Here is a 22,145-nt window from a genome sequence, read left to right as displayed (position 1 = left end):
GATGTGCTCAATCGGATTCAGGTCTGGGGAACGGGCGGGCCAGTCCATAGCTTCAATGCCTTCATCTTGCAGGAACTGCTGACACACTCCAGCCACATGAGGTCTAGCATTGTCCTGCATTAGGAGGAACCCAGGGCTAACCGCACCAACATATGGTCTCACAAGGGGTCTGAGGATCTCATCTCGGTACCTAACGGCAGTCAGGCTACCTCTGGCGAGCACATGGAGGGCTGTGTGGCCCTCCAAAGAAATGCCACCCCCACACCATTACTGACCCACTGCCAAACCGGTCATGCTGAAGGATGATGCAGGCATCAGATCACTCTCCATGGCGTCTCCAGACTCTGTCACGTCTGTCACATGTGCTCTGTGTGAACCTGCTTTCATCTGTGAAGAGCACAGGGTGCCAGTGGCGAATTTGCCAATCCTGGTGTTCTCTGGCAAATGGCAAGCATCCTGCACGGTGTTGGGCTGTGAGCACAACCCCCATCTGTGGACGTCGGGCCATCATACCATCCTCATGGAGTCGGTTTCTAACCATTTGTGCAGACACATGTATATTTGTGGCCTGCTGGAGGTCATTTTGCAGGGCTCTGACAGTGCTCTTCCTGTTCCTCCTTGCACAAAGGCGGAGGTAGCGGTCCTGATGCTGGGTTGTTGCCCTCCTTCGGCCTCCTCCACGTCTCCTGGTGTACTGGCCTGTCTCCTGGTAGCGCCTCCAACCTCTGGACACTACGCTGACAGACACAGCAAACCTTCTTGCCACAGCTCGCATTGATGTGCCATCCTGGATGAGCTGCACTACCTGAGCCACTTGTGTGGGTTGTAGAGTCCGTCTCATGCTACCACGAGTGTGAAAGCACCACCAACATTCAAAAGTGACCAAAACATCAGCCAGAAAGCATCTAGGTACTGAGAAGTGGTCTGTGGTCCCCACCTGCAGAGCCACTCCTTTATTGAGTGTGTCTTGCCAATTGCCAATAACTTCCACCTGTTGTTTATTCCATTTGCACAACTGCTGTGAAATTGATTGTCAATCAGTGTTGCTTCCTAAGTGGACAGTTTGATTTCACAGAAGTTTAATTTACTTGGAGTTATATTGTGTTGTTTAAGCGTTCCCTTTATTTTTTTGAGCAGTGTACGTGTTTATATGCAGACAATGAAAAGTAATAAAAAGCATTCAGATGTTTCTTTTGATTGAGTGAAAATTAAAATCTTGTTCGTTTCATTGAAATGCTTTTCCAGAACAAGGGAGAACATGTTTTCTATACAGGTATACCAGTTTGGTATAAAACACTGATTTTCGTTTCAGTGGTAATGATAGGAGGGTGTGTATGGTGTTTGTTGGGTGCTACAAACTGATTTGAAAGAACAATCCAGAATACATAACAATAGTCCAGTTCATTTCAGGACACCTGTCTTCAGGTAACCGTTACAAAAATGAGACGGTGAAATGAAACTTCTTGCCTGAAAACTGAAAATCTGGACACATTTAGCCTAAAACAGAAAAGCAGATGGTAAATAAAAACACTAAAAAAAAAAAAAACTTAGGGAGATGGTTACAGTACTTAGGCTACAGCATGTGCCACTAAAACCAACGTCCTGGACTACAGAAGATGGATCATTCAAGGCAATGGATCCTCTATTTTTTACTTACTAGACGGGTTTCTGTGCAACGTCATCACCGAGACGTGTGCGTAACTAGGGGGCAGAGAGCAACAATGACGTCCAGTTCTTACAGCAACCAACTCTGCACCAAAGCAAATAAGATGGTTGGGTAATGTCCAATATCCCGAGGAGATCACATCCCTTTACCAAACGCCGCAGAGGATTTTAGATCCAGGTCGTCAAAAGGCCGGACTGGGGTCCTGATGGTCTCGAAGGAAGAGGAAGTCTTCATGTCCGAGTGTAGTGTGGTAGGATGGGATGATCGGTTACCACCTCATCCGAAATGTTGCTTTCATACTGGTAGCTGACTGGGTCTAACACAGTGATTCAGACGAGGTTTAAGTCAGCCTTCAATTTGCCATCTTCTTGTTCACTGTTTCCCGGCCCACCTTAAATGGTGCCTGAGTGGGCAGCGGCCTGAGGCGCCAAAAGGTAGCGCTGCACCATTTAAGGTGGAATGGAAAAATTTGAACGAGAAGCTGACCTGCGTGATTCAGGCTATAAAATGTCCTGCCTACAGTTTTATTTAGAACTGTATTAATATGCGCTAAGGTAGGACATTTCGACAAGCTCCACACATCGGCAGAGCCCCGATCGTTTCTGTTGGCAGACGTTAGCTAGTCGGCTGGGTAATGAGTAAGTCAGCGCTGGTGTGAAGTCGTGGGCGCGGTGCCCACTCAGATCAGTGATGGCTGAACTAAATCATTTTGGTTTAGATCAGAAGGTCACAGCCTGACTAACTGGCCGACTGTAAGGCCCAATCGCATTTCTTATTTTTACCCCTCCCCCCTGAAACAGGGTTAGAAGGGGTAGTGAACCGGACACGTCATCATTTGTCTTCAGCGACTTTGACGTAAAAAGACGAGACGAGGTTTCCCGGCCATTTCCAACACGCCGCCTCCAGCTGTGGTGATCTCGCTTGTGTGTCACATGACAGGACAGGTGAATCATATTTAAAATAGCCTGGAAAACCAATCAGGGTGTGTTTTCCTGCTGTGTCTCCATTCTACAGCAATAGTGGTATATCACACTGACATTTGCCTTTTAGCCGAAGGAGAGTGAAAAGCAGGGCGCTCGATTCATTCACAAATTCAGTTTCACGCGTCAATCAATCAAACGAGTCACAGAATAAAAACAGAGCACAAACAAAAAACCACTGCACTTCATTAACAGCTACTAGCGCCTCTGTAGGCGACCCTGCCGGCCAGCGGTGACCGGAAAGTTCAGCTCCTCACTGCTTAAATACATTTAGGGCATCATCCGCCTTCAAAGAGGGGGCGATTAATTATTATCGCCTCCAAGAATTCTTCAGTGATGTGAAGATGAACTTGGCTTTTTAATCGCCAGCTTCATGATCGATTTCCCGTTCCAGCTTAAATGGTGAGGCAACCTCACGTACCAGAACATGACTGCTGCATCATTTAAGGTAGAACGGGAAATTTCGCCAGGTTGGTTAGCGACCGAGACGTCAGCGTATTACCAGCGATTTTTATGCGTGTTATGGAGGAAATGACCATAGAACGCTATTACAACGGTTCTCTTACAGTACAGCGGCTTTAAAACTGAGAAATACTTACTTTAATGTGACTTTCAACCCCACCACTAGACGTGAACGCGCAAAACGGAGGTGTTAGGGGCAAGGGGTGGAATGGGATTGGGCCTTTGCGCGTTCACGTCTAGTGGTGGGGTTGAAAGAGTCACATTAATGTAAGTATTTCTCAGTTAAAAAGCCGCTGTACTGTAAGAGAACTGTTGTAATAGCGTTTTATTTCATATTTCCTCATCGTTTCAAAAAGTGGCCACAGATATTTTGTGGTGTTCTGCATATGAAGCAGTATTAAACTTTGGGCACTGCACCCACTCTTGGCACTTGGCATGAACAGTAACTATAAATCACTTGTCTACTGTGCCTCATACAAGCCCTGCAGTAGCTCCACATGGCCAGCATTTTCACTGTTTGTCTGCTGTTGCTCAAACTGTTTGAATGTGTCTGCAGTGCCAAGGAAAGCAAAGGAGAAATTACATTTTCATTACCATAAAATTGATTTGTAAAGCCTTGAATTTTAAACCTTCATTGTAGGCCTATTTAATCTTGAAATGTAATGTATTCGAGTCGAAAGAAATTCCTCTGTTATCCGTCTTCAACTGTACTGTGTAAGACTCAGAACAGAATCAGAACAGAATAAAACAGTCTAATCAAAATAAGTGGGCAAAACATTCTTTTAGCATATGGCAGCATGGGCCATCTCTACATCTAAGAGTAGGCCTATGCTCAGTCTGCTCAATCACTGTAGTACCTCAAAGGAAGAAGCACAGCTAACAGCATCACACAATGTGAGTTTGTGCTGTTTCAGGACAGAGTTGTTACAGGATTCAATCTGATTCATTCTTTTTTCACCGTCCAAAAATCAGATCCGGCATTTTCTGCTGATATCAGCCGATTACATCTAGGCATTGATACCAATACCTCCTTACACATAACTGAATGGTTAACAAATTGGGTCAGAATCCTTTGACCCCTCAAGCTTCAGATTGTATTGTTTTAAGGATGCTCAAGTCTTTTAAGTAAACTGAAGTCCTCCCTGCCCCACACTCCCCTACTATACTCAACTCATCAATTAATTCAATTCAGTAAGCTTTATTAAAACGAGACCATTACAGGACCACCACATGCTCCAAAAATACAACTCACATGTTTGTAACTGAATGCATTTTGCTTTCAGTCAAGCTGTCAGTCAATACCGAACATATTATTATTTCTGAAACTACTGGCCTACAGTCATGATGTAAAAGGTTGAACACGCCTGGTCGTTAGGTTTTTTTTTGTGTCAAGTTGTGTGTGAGTTAAACTCAATCATATATTTTGGATAGATGCCAACTCTATACAGTTTCAGACAACAGCAAAGGAAAATACCAGTGAGTTTTATGACAGCTGGAATTTAGGCAATGTAGCTTCTTCTACCATGTGCAACTGACAGCTGTATATCACAATGACAATAGTGTTCAAATGCCAACTTCACTCTCAGAAATTATGGGTTTGACTGTGTCTGTCGGAAAGCTGTTGTTTTCCACATCAGTCAGCTCAGTATATGGCTTGTTGGTTCCACTTCAAAAGGGATGACATTATGACATTATGATATTATGATTTCAGTGGAGTACTGTTGTCCCCAGTAAAGTTACATGCATTTTTTTTTAACTACAAAGTTATTATCCAGAACACAATTCACATTTAATAGCGAACCAAGACTCAGAGCACGTTCTTCTTACCTAACCTCTTACTTTTTTATAGAAAATCTTCCTATATATAATATATAAACAGAGTTCACAGAAGGAGCCCATGGAAGCTGGAGGATTTGAAGAATGTTTGTGTGGAAGAATGGGCCAAAATCACACCTGAGCAATGCATGCCACTAGTTTCTCCATATAGGAGGCGCCTTGAAGCGGTCATCACCAACAGTGGCTGTTGTACGAAGTATTAAATAAATTTCAGTAAGCATTTTCAATACTTTTTCCCTGTCATTTCTCATTATGACACATAATTTATGAACATCTATGGTTTGATGTCTTTGCATGTGTGGGATGGATGGGTTACTGACAATCTGGTGATAATTTCATGTCAATAACGCCTCTAGAAATATATTTACTTCAAAAATTGGTGACGTGTTCAATACTTATTTTCACCCTGAGCCCTTAGCCCTCTGTTTTACGCATTCACGTCTAGGTTAGGGTGTCCCAATTTTTGTTGAGATAGAGGGATAAGGTGAAGTGTTATGGCTACATGGCCCTCCAAATGGAGATTTTTCAGAGGCTCCAAACAGAGTGTTATGAGAAAAAACAAGAAAAGCCTGCAAGATGGCCGTGTGAGCGACCCAAGAAACCCACAAATGTGAGTAATTTTCTCAGTATAAAAAATAACTATTGTATTATCTTAGTTTAATGTTGTTTTAATATATTATGCTCGTTTTCTTCATAACAAGCATAAAAAATTGCTAATAGCATGATAATGTTTCGGTGGCTAGCTAGCTAACTTTCCCGTTCCACCTTAAATAGTCCAGCAGTTCTGACACCTGAAGCACCAGAATGTGACTGCTGCACCATTTAAGGTGGAACGGGAAAATTTTAACAAGAAGCTGGTGAATAGCTGACTTCAGCTTTGTATCACCAAAGGATTTGAGGTGGGCGATAATAAATAATTGTCTTAAACCCCCTCTTTGAAGGCATATGATGCCCTAAATGTATCTAAAGCCCAGCAGTGAGGTCGCTGAACTTTTCCTTTCTCTGCTGTCACTGAAGATGGCCAGGTCACCTATAGAGCAGCGCAAGTAGCTATTAATGAAACAATGTTTTTGTTTTTTTAATTTAAAGGTCCCATTTAGTAGAGCAAGGTTTCAACCACTACCACTTGTAACTCAGTTCAAAGGGGTTAGGGTGACACTTGAAAGCAAGGGGTAGGAGTAAAAAAAGAAATGGGATTGGGCCTACGTCAGACTTTTCTAAATATGTCACCCTCATGCAGGCCTGGAGACAAGAGGGGATGTGAAGGAGCCTAATCTGCCCTTATAACACCAAGCATCTTAAAGAAGATTAAATTCATTTAGAATCTTAAAGAAGATTAAATTCATTTAGAAAACAAAATGAATGCCAGCCAAGTTGATGGCATTTGGCAACCATCCAGAGATTCCTTAATGTAGGTCATCAGAATGGATCTCAGTCTTCCACTTCAGAGCACTTCAGGTGGTAGTGGTGATAAGAGAGTGGGTTTAATGGGAGGGACTTACAGGCAGAATTTTGGCGTATTCTTTTCTGTAATAACATGTCATGTACTTCTAAAAGAAATCCATGACTGAGGAGGACGCTTGGGAGTTCAACAGTGTGTCAGATACAAGTTTATTCTTGGGCATTTTGGGATAACATCTAAGCATGGTGGTGGAAACATCATGTCTTAGGGCTACTAATATTGTTAAGTAGGCTTTACTGTTATTAAAGACGCTTATGCTAAATACAAAAATTGGTTCAGAAAAGTATTAGTTGTGGAGGGGTGCACACTTTTATTTACTGTATCTCTTACTGCAATTTTCAGTAAGGTTTGTAGACTTTTCATATCCAATGCACTTACACTAATGACACTTTATTGGAGCATTTGCACAGTTGGACATCAATGTATGTTTGAATGTGTGGCAGGAATATATTTTGTATTATAGACTGACAAAAACAATACATATAATGTTACATACTGCAAAAAAGTATTTAATCCTTATTATAAAATCAGTGAAATAATAACTTATCTCTCTTTTCTTTTTGTCTTTTCCCCAGTAGATACAGATATAGAAAAAAAAAAAAGGTGATCCAGAAAAATTAAACAAAGAAATTACAGGATTCATTACAAACTATCTTGTTTTGCAGATAGTTAGCAGGATCATTCCAATGTGTGACGGCCATGACGAGCACATAACATTGCTCGTCAGAGGTGTTGGTCTTTCAAACGCATCACGTACTAAAGATAGTCACTCAAAGTATATCGTTAGTCCTGTTCTAGAATGTGCCTGCACCAGCACTTGTCTACACTCTGAGCAACCTGAACACTTAAATATGTTCAAATACAAAGCATACAAAGAAAATATGTACAGTCAGACAAAGGTGCTATGTAGAACCATTTTAAAAGGACTATATACATATGTTTTATAGAACTATATACAACAGGTTCTCAATGGAGACTATACACAAAAATAATAGGCCTCATAATAACTGATGATAATAATGTTGTGGAAGCATCTATAACATAATTTGAATGACATACATAAGAAGAATCATTTATGCATTCAGACGGTTCTGTGACCTGGCATGGGTCTCAATTCCTAAGGTTTCTTTGAGTGATGCTATAGAACAGGGGAGCCAGTCTACCACCGTGAAGTGTTTAACTCCAACCCTACTCAAGCACGCCTGCCTCTAATATTCAGATTTTTTCTGAAGGCTTTCAGGAGAATCTGAATATTAGAAGCAGGCATGATCTCAGCTCTCCAGGGTGGGAGACCTCCAGGACCAGGATTGGGCACCCTTGCCACAGAAGATCCGGTTTTGGTTCCCCAGTAGCTCAAATTAGTCCTCAGGGCCTCCCATACAGTCCATACTTTTGCAGTAAATCAACTAACAATGCAGAAGGATAGAGCAAAACGTGGTTTAAAAAGACATTTGCAAGTGTGAAGAACTTTTTAGAGGTTTAAAGAACCTTCCTGTATAATGTAAAGATTCTATACCAGTTTTGGGGTTCTTCCTAGAACCTGTATATTATGTGGAGGTTCTTTATATATTAAAAAGGTTCTACAAACTCAGAAATCTCTCTCAAAAAGCATCCATTAAAAGGTTTTTAGGGAACCAAAATTGTTAATTCAAAGAAAAGAGTGTATATAACCAACCATAGAACCAATAAGTTTACTAAAGAACCTTGTTTTTAAGCAGTGTAGTTAATGTAGTAGATGAATGTATGTCTTAAATGTGGACACTTTTCAGTAAAAGGTCTCTAAGATATTAAGAAAATCTGGCATTTGTTTTTTCTTATTTGACCCACAGTTGATGTTTATGTTAAGAACTAGAGATTAAGTTCTGATGCAGAAAGGCGGAAACCTTTTCAGCAGCCCAAATAATGCTGATTCAAAATGCAGATAATTCTACAGCAGTCATTTATGTGCTGACAGTAAAAGTTTCATCTTCTGTAGAATTCTCTTTGTCACTCATGTCTGTCACCGTCCTCTCTGCGCTGTCCTCTGGTTGCTCCTGCTGCTCCTGCTCTTGACTCCCTATCGTGATCTTTACCTCTGCTTTTCCCATCTGTGCCTCCTTCTCCTGCATCCCCTCTTGGGCTTTCCTCAGCTTCTCAGCTCTCTCTTCTTTCTTCATCTTCCAGAAGTAGATGAGGTTTTTCTCAGGATAGGCCACTTTGGCCAGCGGAAGCTTATAGATGGTTTTCGTCTCCGTGGTGATCAAGAGGAAAGTGAGGGCAGACAGGCAGAAGGGCCAAGTGCATGCTGGGAGGCTGAACTGAGGGGGACGACATTAGAGAAACGATTGATTATGAAACAGGCTTGGTAGGGACCACATAAGTTCAACAACATCTAGACCAGTTATGTTGCCAGAGTGAATAATAGAATACTTACAGTGGCCATCACGTTGGAAATAGCAGAGCCAAGGTAGGCGCAGAAAAATGCTGAGGGGAAATGAGAAATGAAATGAAGGTCATTAGCGTGTAGCTGATAGCATGGCAAATGGCTCTTACATAACCAGAATCATTTAGCATTGAGGAAATAGCAAATTGGTGTGATAGAGACCATACCACAGGCTACAGCCAGGAGGTGGGTCTGCCATGTGAGAGCATAGAACATTCCGCCAATCGCAATGCAAGCTAAAACACAGTTATATCCCCACAGTCCAAAGTAGATGTTCTCAAATGGTGCAGCAAGAGCGAGACCTGAAAGAAACATAATGAAAGGTCGTTTGATTGTAGGTATCAGAATTAGGCCATGTTTTTTTGGGGTTGTTTAAAGGTCAACTGACCCATCCATGCTCTGCCTGCAAATACTGTTGTGAAGTTGGTCAGGCTTTCCAAAATGCTGGCAAAACTCCTATCCAACCTAATGCAAAATTGTAGCATACAATCCATTTTTTTGTTATAGCACATGCATTTAAAGAGTGCTATTCATTTAACTGCTATTTTACTTTGTTTGCATGTTAAAGATTAGTAGGTTTGCCACATTAGCCCTGTGCATAATGGATCAGTGGCTCAATTTTTTTGCTAAATTCAGTGAATGAGTAGCTATACTCACAAAGCAGTAAACCTTCTCTACTTGGTTATTGCAAAAAAGTGCTGCCTAGAGCCTAAACATGTCACCAACAGTGCACCTTTCTGAAATGTACAGGGGATATCTGAACAAAAGGCCCTTTTCACATTTCCACATTTTTCTGCTGGAAGTAGTCATTGCAGGGTAACGCTGCTTCTGCTAAGGCAACAACAAAAAAAACGATGATCAGTACAGCCTGTACAGCTTACTCGTGCTCAAAGCAAAAAAAAAAAACTTACTTCAGTTTCAATGGTCTGTGAGCTCAAGATGAACAGAGAAAAATGGGTTTGTGTAAATAACAAAGGAATAAACGTCATTTTGAGTAAAAGAACCTCTGTGACAGCTTTTCACCACTGCTGACTGTTACACTGAATGCAGGTTGTGCTTTAAAGTTGCTGCTACAGCTGCTTTCAGTGGAACAGTTTTCATGTTCTCTCTCAAAAACTGTCAGCATCTGAGAGAGCGAGTGTTCAGCAAGGAGCAGATGGTGATTATGTCATGCAGCACATCCACCTGCTGGTATGTGTATATGTTTAGCCTGTTGCTAACTACTACATAAGAGGTTGTGATGAAATGTAAATTTTAATGAAATGTTTTAAAATATAAGATTGAAACATGTTGCATTGCTCATGTCAGAAAGCCATGACCTATCCATACAGCTTGCTCAGGCCATCTTGATTGTGCATGACTGGGCACTAAAGAGGAGCCTTTGTATAGTAATGCTGTAAAGCTTGAACAGCATGGCAACCGTTGCTGCAACACAGTGCATTTATAGGTGGAGCCTGGAGAGGTCAGTTAGGATTAGAATTACATTATGAGAAACTACATAAATTTGCTTTAAACTTTCATTTAGTTACAGCAGAGGCCATTATGACTGGTGCCAGAGTAGATCAGAAAACATGCCCTGATGAGGCAGACTTACCTGACACCATACCGATAGCTGAACCAATAACTGCATGCACACAAGTGATTGGTGAAGAAATAAAGAGGGCAATGATGAATATGCCTCCTGTCCAAGCATTGTCACAGCCGTAGACCTGCCCGACACCCACCGGAATGGATCGAAAGAGCTAGCGAGAAAACGTGAAGGGAAATGGTCATTTTTGGTGGGAAGCTGTGCACTGGAGCATGCCTTAATTTTCTGAAGTTCATTTTGCCAGACATGTTCATCTGAAGTCTGATATGGCATGGTGCCTCGCACAAAATGCTGACTGAAAATGTGGCAATTCCAGCTTACTGGAATTCCGCACTAATAATACCAGCATCTTCTGAAAAATGTGTTAAGCTTGTGACCCTGTTATCAGTTTAGAAGATTCTAGAACAGCAGCACATGATCTGGATGCTGCCCTTAAAGGACTCAGAGTTTTTTGTGAGGTCTACTTTATGTTGGTTTATGCAACAAAAACTAATTTATGACTTCTGTTCTGATTGGTTGCCCTTCAAAAAACATTCTAGGCTAAATTACACATGGTTTTCATGGCATTACAAAGATGCTTAGTTTCCTAGATACCTGGAGTATGTGAACTGGGGAAATGAATGGTATGTATTGAAATTGTAAGCCAGAAACATACTTGAATATAAGCACTCAGAGTTATGCAAGCACAGTTTTGCGCAATGCTGCATCTTACAGTTAAACAAATCTGCTCAAGCACAAGTTACATTCTGAACATCCCAACAAGCAGTGAACGGTATAGGAACAGCTAAGTATGTTCAGGTTGCCTTGTACCACCAATGTGCTTTCTCCCAGTCAACTGTCAGCAGCTAAGCTCACAATGTACTCTCATTACATAGGTATCAGTTCATCTTCTTATCATGTGGCAGTGCTGCCTAGAGCACTTTCCTGAAACAGCTGTCCCTATATTGAGGCTAATTTGAAGCAATTAAGCCCATTCTTTGTATACATATGGTTTGACTGGATAAAAATAAGCAGTGCAAACACTATTAGCGTATAAAAATGCTGGGATTCTGGGATGTTTTGTGTCCAAGGAAAGGACACAATTTTTTCCTGGACAGACAACCAAAATCTAGGACCATGCATGAAAATCTTGGACGGGTGGCAACCCTGCTCACAGGACTGACTTGCTCATATAAACACATACAGGGGTTGGACAATGAAACTGAAACACTTGTCATTTTAGTGTGGGAGGTTTCATGGCTAAATTGGACCAGCCTGGTGGCCAATCTTCATTAATTGCACATTGCACCAGTAAGAGCAGAGTGTGAAGGTTCAATTAGCAGGGGAAGAGCACAGTTTTGCTCAAAATATTGCAATACACACAACATTATGGGTGACATACCAGAGTTCAAAAGAGGACAAATTGTTGGTGCACGTCTTGCTGGCGCATCTGTGACCAAGACAGCAAGTCTTTGTGATGTATCAAAAGCCACAGTATCCAGGGTAATGTCAGCATACCCCCAAGAAGGATGAACCACATCCAATAGGATTAACTGGAAGTGGAAGCTGTCTGAAAGGGATGTTCGGGTGCTAACCGGGATTGTATCCAAAAAACATAAAACCACGGCTGCCAAAATCATGGAAGAATTAAATGTGCACCTCAACTCTCCTGTCTCCACCAAAACTGTCAGTCGGGAGCTCCACAGGGTCAATATACACAGCCGGGCTGCTATAGCCAAACCTTTGGTCACTCGTGCCAATGCCGAACGTCGGTTTCAATGGTGCAAGGAGCGCAAATCTTGGGCTGTGGACAATATGAAACATGTATTGTTCTCTGATGAGTCCACCTTTACTGTTTTCCCCACATCCGGGAGAGTTACAGTGTGCAGAAGCCCCAAAGAAGCGTACCACCCAGACTGTTGCATGCCCAGAGTGAAGCATGGGGGTGGATCAGTGATGGTTTGGGCTGCCATATCATGGCATTCCCTTGGCCCAATACTTGTGCTAGATGGGCGCATCACTGCCAAGGACTACCGAACCATTCTGGAGGACCATGTGCATCCAATGGTTCAAACATTGTATACTGAAGGCAGTGCTGTGTATCAGGATGACAATGCACCAATACACACAGCAAGACTGGTGAAAGATTGCTTTGATGAACATGAAAGTGAAGTTGAACATCTCCCATGGCCTGCACAGACACCAGATCTAAATATTATTGAGCCACTTTTGGGTATTTTGGAGGAGCGAGTCAGGAAACGTTTTCCTTCATCAGCATCACGTAGTGACCTGGCCACTTTCCTGCAAGAAGAATGGCTTAAAATCCCTCTGACCACTGTGCAGGACTTGTATATGTCATTCCCAAGATGAATTGATGCTGTATTGGCCGCAAAAGGAGGCCCTACACCATACTAATAAATTATTGTGGTCTAAAACCAGGTGTTTCAGTTTCATTGTCCAACCCCTGTATATGATACATCAACTCTTCATTACAATAGAACAAATAAAGCAGCACACATTCCTCTACTGTCCACATGTTTAGTTGTTGTGGTTGTTGGAAAAACAGTAGATTCCATTCACAACATTTTGATTTGCCCTCCTGAAGTGTTTAACCACCATGGTAATATAAGAACACACATTCATGTACAGCAGGATCATGTGTTTGCATGCGCTGGTCGAGCGCTGTCATTTGCGTACATAAGTTGAGTATGTTTCTGGCTTAATGATATTTATGTTCTACATCAACTCGCCCTGCGATGGACTGGCGACCTGTCCAGGGTATATCCTGCCTTCTGCCCGATGACTGCTGGGATGGGCTCCAGCACCCCCCGTGACCCAGAAGGAGAAGCGGCTTAGACGATCTGTGTGTGTGTGTGTGTGTGTGTGTGTGTGTGCATCAACTCTTGTCTTTAGAAAAGCAAGGGAAATTGACATGATTTGGGCTCTTTAAACATAAGAGGAAAAAGCAGGACTCTCACCAAAGCATAATCCAGCTCGGACCAGGCAAGGTTGGGGAAGGAGGTGCGAGGCTGGATCAGAACCTGAGGGAAGTGCAGGTTGTAGTGGCCTGTAGCCACCATGTGCAGGCACACCAGGATGTTGAAAGGCAGAGTGAACACTGGCAGATCCCACCGACTGTTGATGGAGGCCAGAGCACTAGAGACTATTGGGCTGCAAGATATAAAATATTCAGGTTATTTACAGCTGTGAACAGGCTTTTGAGATTGTCTGCCATAGTTCTCAAGTCGAAGTTCTGACTGCCTTGTGGGCTTTGATACTAGTGCATGCTGCTCAATGTTTTTCCTTGTGTGTGTGGAGTACAGAGCCATTGAGAGCTCTTTTTTTTCTATTTCAAGGCAGTGCTGACTGGTGAGGAGGAACACAAGGAACAGCATTATGTTTTTCAGTAAATGCAGTCCACTGAAGGCGTATGGGTGATTATCAGTGGCCTTAAATTATAGGACTAAGCCATATAAAAGCCTTCCTAGAAAAAGACAGCTTTTTTCTTTGTTCAGCATTGTCCATTGCTTTCTTTGTCTTTATCTTACAAAAGTCATCCATAAAAGTTGTGATGTATAAAACAAAACAAAGGACTCTGAAAAAGACAAACTCATAGTTACTCCTGTGCAGGCGTCCAAAACAAGACCTGTGGGCTTGGCATTTGATAAAGCCACCTTGCCTTTACCATGACCAGTGAGAGGCATTCTTTAAATGTCGGTTTTTCAGTTACAATCTCTCAAGATCATATGACTTTGATTAAGAGAAAAGACACCATGATAAACATTATCTATTTTCTATCTACCATAGTCATGACTTGTCTGCGTGACCTCCCATGACTAGTGTTCTACTTTTTCACTGCACAAAAATGACACTTCATTAGAAAAGCCATCAGACACAGGTTTCATCATTGACTTTACAATAAATGTCACAAAACTCACCATGCCATTGACATGAAGATGTTGGGTAACAAAAGCCACCAGTACCAGTCCCCCGCGTTGGAGAAGACGGCCATCAAAAGACCAACCAGGATTCCATTATATCCATACAAGCCTGCTGCTATTGCACCCCTGAGAGAAATGAGACATTGATATCATGCTGGCAAAAACCCAGAAGTTGTAGTGTTACGGTTACAGAAGTGTAGAAGTACCTGTTTTGTTTCAGAATGAGGGCTGAGATGGTGGCAGATAAGGTGCCAATGAAGCCATTGAGAGCCACCCATCTGCTCTGGAGGATGAGTCCAGCAAAGATGATTAGTCCACTCAGGGGGTTGTTCACAAACATGACCTGTGCTGCCCCCCTCAGCACCCAATCCAAAATCTGAATGAGGATGAACTGACCTGGACACAACACATTTTACAGAGACACTGTTAGTCAGGAGTGATAAAAAAAACACAAAATAAAAGCTACGGCTATAAATAATATCCGTCTATACATCTTTTGCCAACTTTTAACTATGCCTCCTCCTCCAGATGCTAACATGTAGGAAGGTGAAAGCTTGCAAATACTTCCTCAAAGACATATGAAACCAGCTACTGTGTCTTTTCAACTGGTGCTCTCGTAATGACACTGGACAGTTCAACCTGCTTAGAGGATTATGCTAACTGCAAATTCTGTTATGTTAGCTAACAGTTGCCTGCATTGGTAATCATCATACTGACTCCCATCAAAAGAGAGTGGACTCAAAATGTCATCACCCTCCCACCCAAATAGAGTGGACCCTTGGACTGCAAGCCACAGATGGTTGAGGCATTGCTAGAGATAGACCTCACAAAACCTCCAGCTAGTAGGGGCAACACTTGGTCATACTGGATGTTACAGTCTCTTATATATATATATATATATATATATATATATATATATATATATATATATATATATATATATATATATATATATATATATATATATTTATTCATTTATTTATTTATTTATTTTTTGTTTGTTCTTTTGCTTGCATTAGCCCAGCAGATGATTGCAAACGACGATGAATACGTAATACTTAGTGTTTAATTCAGTTTGTCACATTTAGAAGTGACTATTTTGTCATTTCCATCTTCATTGGTCTAACACAAGTTTGAATTCTGTGAAAGATTTTTGTATATGATCATGCAATATGTAACGGGGAGCGAGGAGGCGGACGCATATGTGGAGATAAGCGAGATTTATTAAGGGCAAATACAGGGTCATGGTCAAAACAGTCCAGGGTCATAGAGCCAATATGGACAGAACGATGCACAGACATGACATAAACCAGAATAACCAACAAAGCAGATAACAAACAACCACCATACATCAAACAAAGACCAGCCAAAACAAAGGGCAAACACAGGGCTTAAATACGGGAAGACGAGGGACAGGTGAAAACAATCAGGGGTGGGGTCACAAAACAAGGGGCATGAACCAAACGCAGAAGGAAGACCAAAACAAAAAGCACATGGAGTGGGAGGAGCCAATCGTGGCACAATGTTAACTGATAATTATTAACTGTCATATAAACTTGTGATTCTCTGTTATCATTATTAAAGCCAAGCCTAAAGCCAAATTGCTTCTTATACCTTGCTTCTTAACTATGGACACTTATTAGCTCTCAAATGACAATGAACCAAAGCTCAAGTAAACAAACATGAATCACTGCTGCCCTGAACAAGGCAGAACGTTTGATTTGTCAGACCCATTATGTGTCTCAACAAATGCATTTTTCTGCTTTCTTTTATTTACATGTATTTGCCTCCACCAAAATGAAGGAGGTACACATAATTCTCATTCCGTCTGTTGAAACATATAACTGTAAAAGGTAGAGAACGATTGTGATCAGCCCGAAAAGTCATGATCAGCTTATGACACAATACACACAACACATAAAACAGAAGTAAAAAAGAGTACCAGAGTACATCATAAAAGCATTCCTGTGTTTATAGAGTTATGCATGTTTACAGCCATTTTGTCTGCTTGCATGTATTTATTCAACCGTGGGCGTGGATCTAAGCCCAAACAAATGGAGCTCCCAGGAGAGGAAGTGATATCTGGGGTCCACTTTCTCTGATAAGCTTAGGAAGAGTGCGATTAAATCTGAAAATGCAACATTGCTGTTTTTTGTGGTTTACTCGGTTTGACACTGTCATTTGACACTGTACCTGACAAGTAATGGCTTGACAAACTGCCATGCATGACCAATTAAATAAAAAACAAGCATGTTCGATATACACTTTAACTGTCACTGATCAGTATCTGTCACACAGCATACTGAACAAAGAGTCCCTGCAGACCTGTTTTATGTAACAGTGATTTAATTACATGGTTTTGACTTTCATGACAATTCATTTGACGATATCACATTTGGAGCTCAAAAGAAATCATGAAATATCACTGTTCTAATATGTTCAGGAATTTTTCAAGATGCACAAGGCATGGTAAGGTTGATTTATAAGTATTCATTTGATTCCCACCTGAACAACACACTGATCACTGTTAGACCTGCATTTTTCAGGGAAGAGAGCGGTGTAAATAACCTGTTCTATTCTCTCTGTGCTCTGGCCAGAGAATCACATGTGATTTAATGAGTCTCACTGCAGTCTGAATTCACAAGTATGTGGGGCATTGCCAGACTGGTGTGGTTAGCCCTGGGAGACCCCCTGCCAAAACACTGGTGCAGGTCTATTCAGCCTGCAGAGGTTTAGCTCCACTCGTTCATACAGAAGTCTTAAGGAATTGTTTTAGCCCAGACTGCTTTTTGAAAGAGGCAAAATACAGGGCAGTTAATCAGAAGAGAGATCATTTATATACATCAGTCCGAAAAGCACAGTAACAAAAAACAATGCGTTTCATCCTCAGAGATGAGGAGAGGCTGAGAAATGGTAATGTAAAAAGAATAATGCCTGGTTTTGGTACAAAAAGCACACAAACATGTTAAGTGAACCCCACTGGAAAACAAGAAAAATGCAGGATGTTGGCCTTTTCATGCAGTCTAATAGAGGCAGCAGCACCTCCAATAGAGTGGAACTGCAATGAAAAGGGTTTCCGTAAAGCAAGAACACCCACATCAGGAATGCCCACTTATCATTCACTGGTCGATATGTCTGCAGAATGGCTTAACTTATCAGTGGGTAAGACTCAACAGGGAAAATACATCAATATCTGTAAAGACATCAGTAATAATAAATTAATATCATTTCTACATATTTACACAATGAGCACTTGGCATTTAGAAACAAATATGCATAAACCTATAGCCTGTTTGTAGTTCTGTCTGAGGTCTTGTGATCCCCAACTTGAACCTGCAGTCTGAATCATAACAGTAGCAATCAGTGGTGTTTTCAGCAGTACTGCTGTACAATCGGCTCCATACCAGCCGTTACTTCAATTACTGTGTAATAATGGAGTGTAATATTAACCTCCCTAATGAGAACACAGAACCCAGTAACAGCTTCTGTTGGTTCTTGTGGGTTTCTAATGCGTTTTGGCTTTTCTTGATGGGTTGATAATGTGAAAGAATGATTTAGCAGGTGACTTAGCGACTGATTCCAGACACATTTCTAATTCTACTTGGAAACTAGTGGTCTCTATTAAAAAAAACATGGTCTTTATTCAGCAAGGGTTACCGTGTTGCTGCCAGCCTGCACAATATAACTCTGGAAAGGTTCAGTATTGCTGACTGTCAAGCAACCATGTGATGGTTTTAAGATTGTTGTAAAATGTTAATGTAACAGTAACCAAACCGACATCATAATCTGTAATCAAAGCGCTCGCACTGTGTTTTAGGGTCACTAATAAAAATAAAAATAGTAGACTTTCAGAATTAAATCGTAATATTTTGAGACAAAAGTCGCATTTTTAGAATAAAATCGTGATATATTGAGAGGAAAGTCATAGTATTTGGATGATGATATATTTTATAATTACGACATTAAAGTGGGATATTACCAGAAAAGATAGCAGTATCGTGGCCAATGGCTTTGCAAAGAGAAGCAGCGCGTCGTGTTAAATGAGGGGCGTTGAGTTGGTGGAGTTGCACTTTCATATCGATTCACCCTTAAAGAAACACTCGGTCTCCCTGCCTCTCCTCATCAGCACCAGCCTGGTATCAGAATAAGAGACGGGCAGGAAGCTGTTTATCTAGAATAAACGACGGACTCGGAGGAAACTGTCTGTCTGCCTTGCTGAAGGAGAATCGCGGGCAGGGTCGTCTACACGGCTATCGGGGGCTACATCTCCCCCCATTCAGGGCATGAAGTTTCACAGACTGTGAGAATGATCATCAGAATGATCCACAAGGAGACAGGAGAGGAAATCCACCGTCTTCACCGTCGCCAGTACAGCAACCGAGACCCCATGGCAGCCCCCCTACAGTTAGCACTTAAATCTCGAAATATCGCGATTTTACTGTTTAATCTCTAAATATAACCACTTTATTCTCAAAGTCGACTATTTATATTTTTTATTAACAGAGGCCCTCGTAGTTCTGTTTACTCAGCAACTTTACTGCGGCTTTTACTCCAAAGCCCACCTGCAACCTGACGTCACATGAGGGGAGTTCCCGAGGGGCGTGTCTGCATCACAGAAACGCCCTCATACGGTGCTGCAATTCAGCAGGTAAAGTGCTCAAACTGACTTGAAACGCAGTGGGTAAACGTGTCTTAAGCCTGGACTTTATGCTTTAAACCCCAAAAACTCTGGATTTATTTGCAGTTATTCTAGAAATACTCAGAATAACTCGGTAAGTAACGTTACTATGAAATGGATTGACTGTTAGCCAGCTTATAAAAATATTATTTAAAAACTAATCAATAATAAGGTAATAATAAAAAACTCAGTTCGGGGATCCTTAAACGTTCGTGCACTCATGTAACTCCTAAAGCGAAGACTTTATCATACACACAGTTGCTAAGTTAGTCTAGTTTGGCTAAGGGAAGTCTAGCGCGAGCACGGAAAGTGAAAGTAAGTGAAACAGAAGCGGGTTTTAACCTCGGCGGGTGATTTTAAACGACTTCAACATCCATGAAAATGTGTTTGATTAAGCAAAACTCGATCTGTGAAAAAAAACACAAATGGATCTGGCTTTGTTTGGTTTCTCCATACAGCTGCAGGTCATCTCCTTAGGAATAAGACCTTCTGACTTTGCAGTTTAATTCCACATACACACATTATCAGTAACCTTGCAGATTCCCCTGTTGTACATATTACTTGATTTGGAAAAATAACAGCTTTTTTAAAAATTATTTTTTGTTTTAAACTGGTCTATTTTTATTATCAATTTCTATTATTTTATCGTTTACCCGAAAACTGATACAGTAACTAATATACATGTAAAGAGATAAAAACGATAGAATAATTGAGTAGGCTGAGTGGTCTAAACACAGTATAAATTCATGATAAAAGTCCTTTTCCTGAGGTTCAGGTTTTGGATGTGAAAAGTAAATTAGCCAGCGTTAATTAACCAGCTAGCTAGCTATGCGGACTCAGGGACGTTATAAAGTCCTGTAAAGGCCTTGGCGGGTTAGGGGCTTAGATGGTGGTAAGACCGAGTGTAACTTAAGTCCAGCTAAGACCCTCTCGGGAAGCTCTGACTTATTTAGATATTAGACATTGAATTACATTTTAAATGTTTACTCAGTCATAAATAGAAGCACTGCTGGTCTGTGCCAGGCGAATAATATCACAACATGCCACATCATCAAACCGGCACGGTAAGCTGCGCTACAGCGCGTCTCACTTTATAAACAAGCAGGTAACGTTAAGCTTGGCTTAGCTTCACCTTTCATCCACTCCGCAAAGGGAGCCATGTCTCCAGCAAAGTAGGACACCAGCCGTGCGAGTTTGGCCTTCACCTTGGCCCTGGATGAAGAGCCCGTGGGGGTGCGCTGTTCGCTGTTCTCGGGGGCCTGAGCCTTCTTCTGCCCCGTCTGAGGAACCGTGTTCGCCATGAGTGGTTGTAGCTCCTGGCGAAGACAACAATTATTACTCTGTCCTCCAGAGTGGTGAATTTATGTCACACCCTGAGACCCTTTCTAGAAACAAACGTTCTTGTGTTCATACAGTTTCAATCTACACTGTATAAGTTATTATTAAATTAAAATACAGTCATTAATATTAACCTATGTGGTGGAAATTCTAATAATAAATCAGAGACCTTAGAAGTTAAACAAAGATTTATTGGAAAGGCAAGTCAGCCAAAGCTCTGAAGCTCCTCCAAGACAAGCAGCACAGAATATTTACACACACACACACACACACACACACACACACACACACACACACATATATATATATATATTAAGGGGCTCGCCCAGACGAGTGCTTCATGTTTTGCAGTGGTTTCTAAGTAAAGGTGACACATCTGTAAGTGGGGTTATACAGTAAGGTGAAACAGACATGCTATATATGTTTAACACCATGATATTCTAGAACACATCCAGGTGTGTTTGACTTACACTCAAACACAAAAATGCACTTAGATATCATTTTCCATTACTCCTACAAAGTTATTTTTCAGGTTCTTCACAATAGCTTATGTCTGTTGGGATGATGTGCCACTGATTTACATGCTGCATGTGTGCCTGATGCATTGTTCTCAGGCCTACATGTGATTTGTGACAGTGAATGTTGCACAACAGCTGCTGCAGTGGCCTAGCAGACCACCAAGGTCTAACTGTTTACTAAATTAGACTAGCAGTCCCATGTTTTGCTTCCGTAGGCTAATATACCCAGTAAATGGAGTTCACGTGATGTGACTGATATTGTGGTAGTTGATATTTAAAGTTTCTTTATCATTCTACATTTTTTAATTTGGTGTGCTGATAAGGTAAGTGTGTTCTCTTACCTTAGAGTACTCAGGAATGGATGTTCGGAAGGGATTTGTGATATTCGTTAGAATACCCTGTAGCAGGATTTAGGCAGGCTATGGTGAGCTGTCATGGAAGGCTGTTAAAAATAAATAAACAGACCATAATTAATACAAATGTAGAAATCTACATACCTCTGAGATATGCGTTCCAGGCATAAATAGGACTAGTTTTTTTCTGCAGGTTCCTCCAGTAAGCAGCCGCTGTGCATAAAAATCAGTGTGAGTGGAGGCTTTATAGTAGACTTGTGAAAGCAAGGCTCCTCCTACGAGCACTTTGGCACTTAGGGAAATGAGCCACTAGGGCTAAATTCTGGCTCTTTCTCTCTCTGTCTATGGATTATGTAACTATTCAAACAATTTGCCCTTTTGGACTATTGTATTTCTGGTTTCTATGTTTTGTTCAGTGTAATTGTGTTCATATATAATTACATGTACACTATATATAAAAGATATGGATATAAATCGAGATAAATAGGCAGATAGACATGCAGATATTTAGTAGGACACTAGGAAACTCGAAATTAAGAAGTTAATAATTTTTTGGATGTGTTCAGAATGATGAGCAGAGCCGCAGAAGACAATACCTTTTGGTGTCTTGTAATATTTAAATGTATAAGTTATTACTGTATGTAAAATAGCTAATATTCTTTGTATGACAGGCTGTAGGAGTGTATATGTATAGATTGTGTTTGTTCAGTGCCTCTTGGTATGTTTTTTTCTTTTTTTCATTAATAGTCCTCATGCTGTGTTTCAGCCTCCTCTAGACCTCATTCGTTCAAGGCAAGACATGCATGACATTCTCTTGTATGAGGGGAAAGTTACTGGTATGTTGAGCGTGTACGGTTCACGCATGAGGAGGGCTGCCACCACATCTAGTGTTATCCTTATCTCATCTATTCAACCTGCTGAT

General features: G+C 41.2%; 1 protein-coding gene across 2 annotated transcripts; it reads right to left on the bottom strand.

Annotated features, from left to right (window-relative positions):
- Positions 1-6,775: 6,775 nt before the first annotated feature.
- Positions 6,776-21,429, bottom strand: slc14a2 (solute carrier family 14 member 2). Of its 2 annotated transcripts, XM_017691079.2 has the most exons (10): positions 21,368-21,426; positions 21,212-21,268; positions 20,147-20,330; positions 14,543-14,732; positions 14,334-14,462; positions 13,374-13,566; positions 10,423-10,570; positions 8,996-9,130; positions 8,820-8,869; positions 6,776-8,703 (listed from the first exon to the last, which is right to left on the bottom strand). In XM_017691079.2, the coding sequence occupies exons 1-10, from the start codon at positions 21,389-21,391 to the stop codon at positions 8,347-8,349; spliced, it is 1,467 nt and encodes a 488-aa protein (XP_017546568.1). In that variant the 5' UTR covers positions 21,392-21,426; the 3' UTR covers positions 6,776-8,346. The 2 variants fall into 2 exon arrangements, with proteins under 2 accessions (XP_017546568.1, XP_017546569.1); XM_017691080.2 differs by lacking the exon at positions 21,212-21,268 and having other exon boundaries at positions 21,368-21,429.
- Between the last annotated feature and the right edge of the window lie 716 nt (positions 21,430-22,145).

Source organism: Pygocentrus nattereri, chromosome 20, assembly GCF_015220715.1.
Source record: "Pygocentrus nattereri isolate fPygNat1 chromosome 20, fPygNat1.pri, whole genome shotgun sequence".
NCBI lineage: Eukaryota > Metazoa > Chordata > Actinopteri > Characiformes > Serrasalmidae > Pygocentrus > Pygocentrus nattereri.
This window is presented reverse-complemented; position numbering and strand designations above follow the sequence as displayed.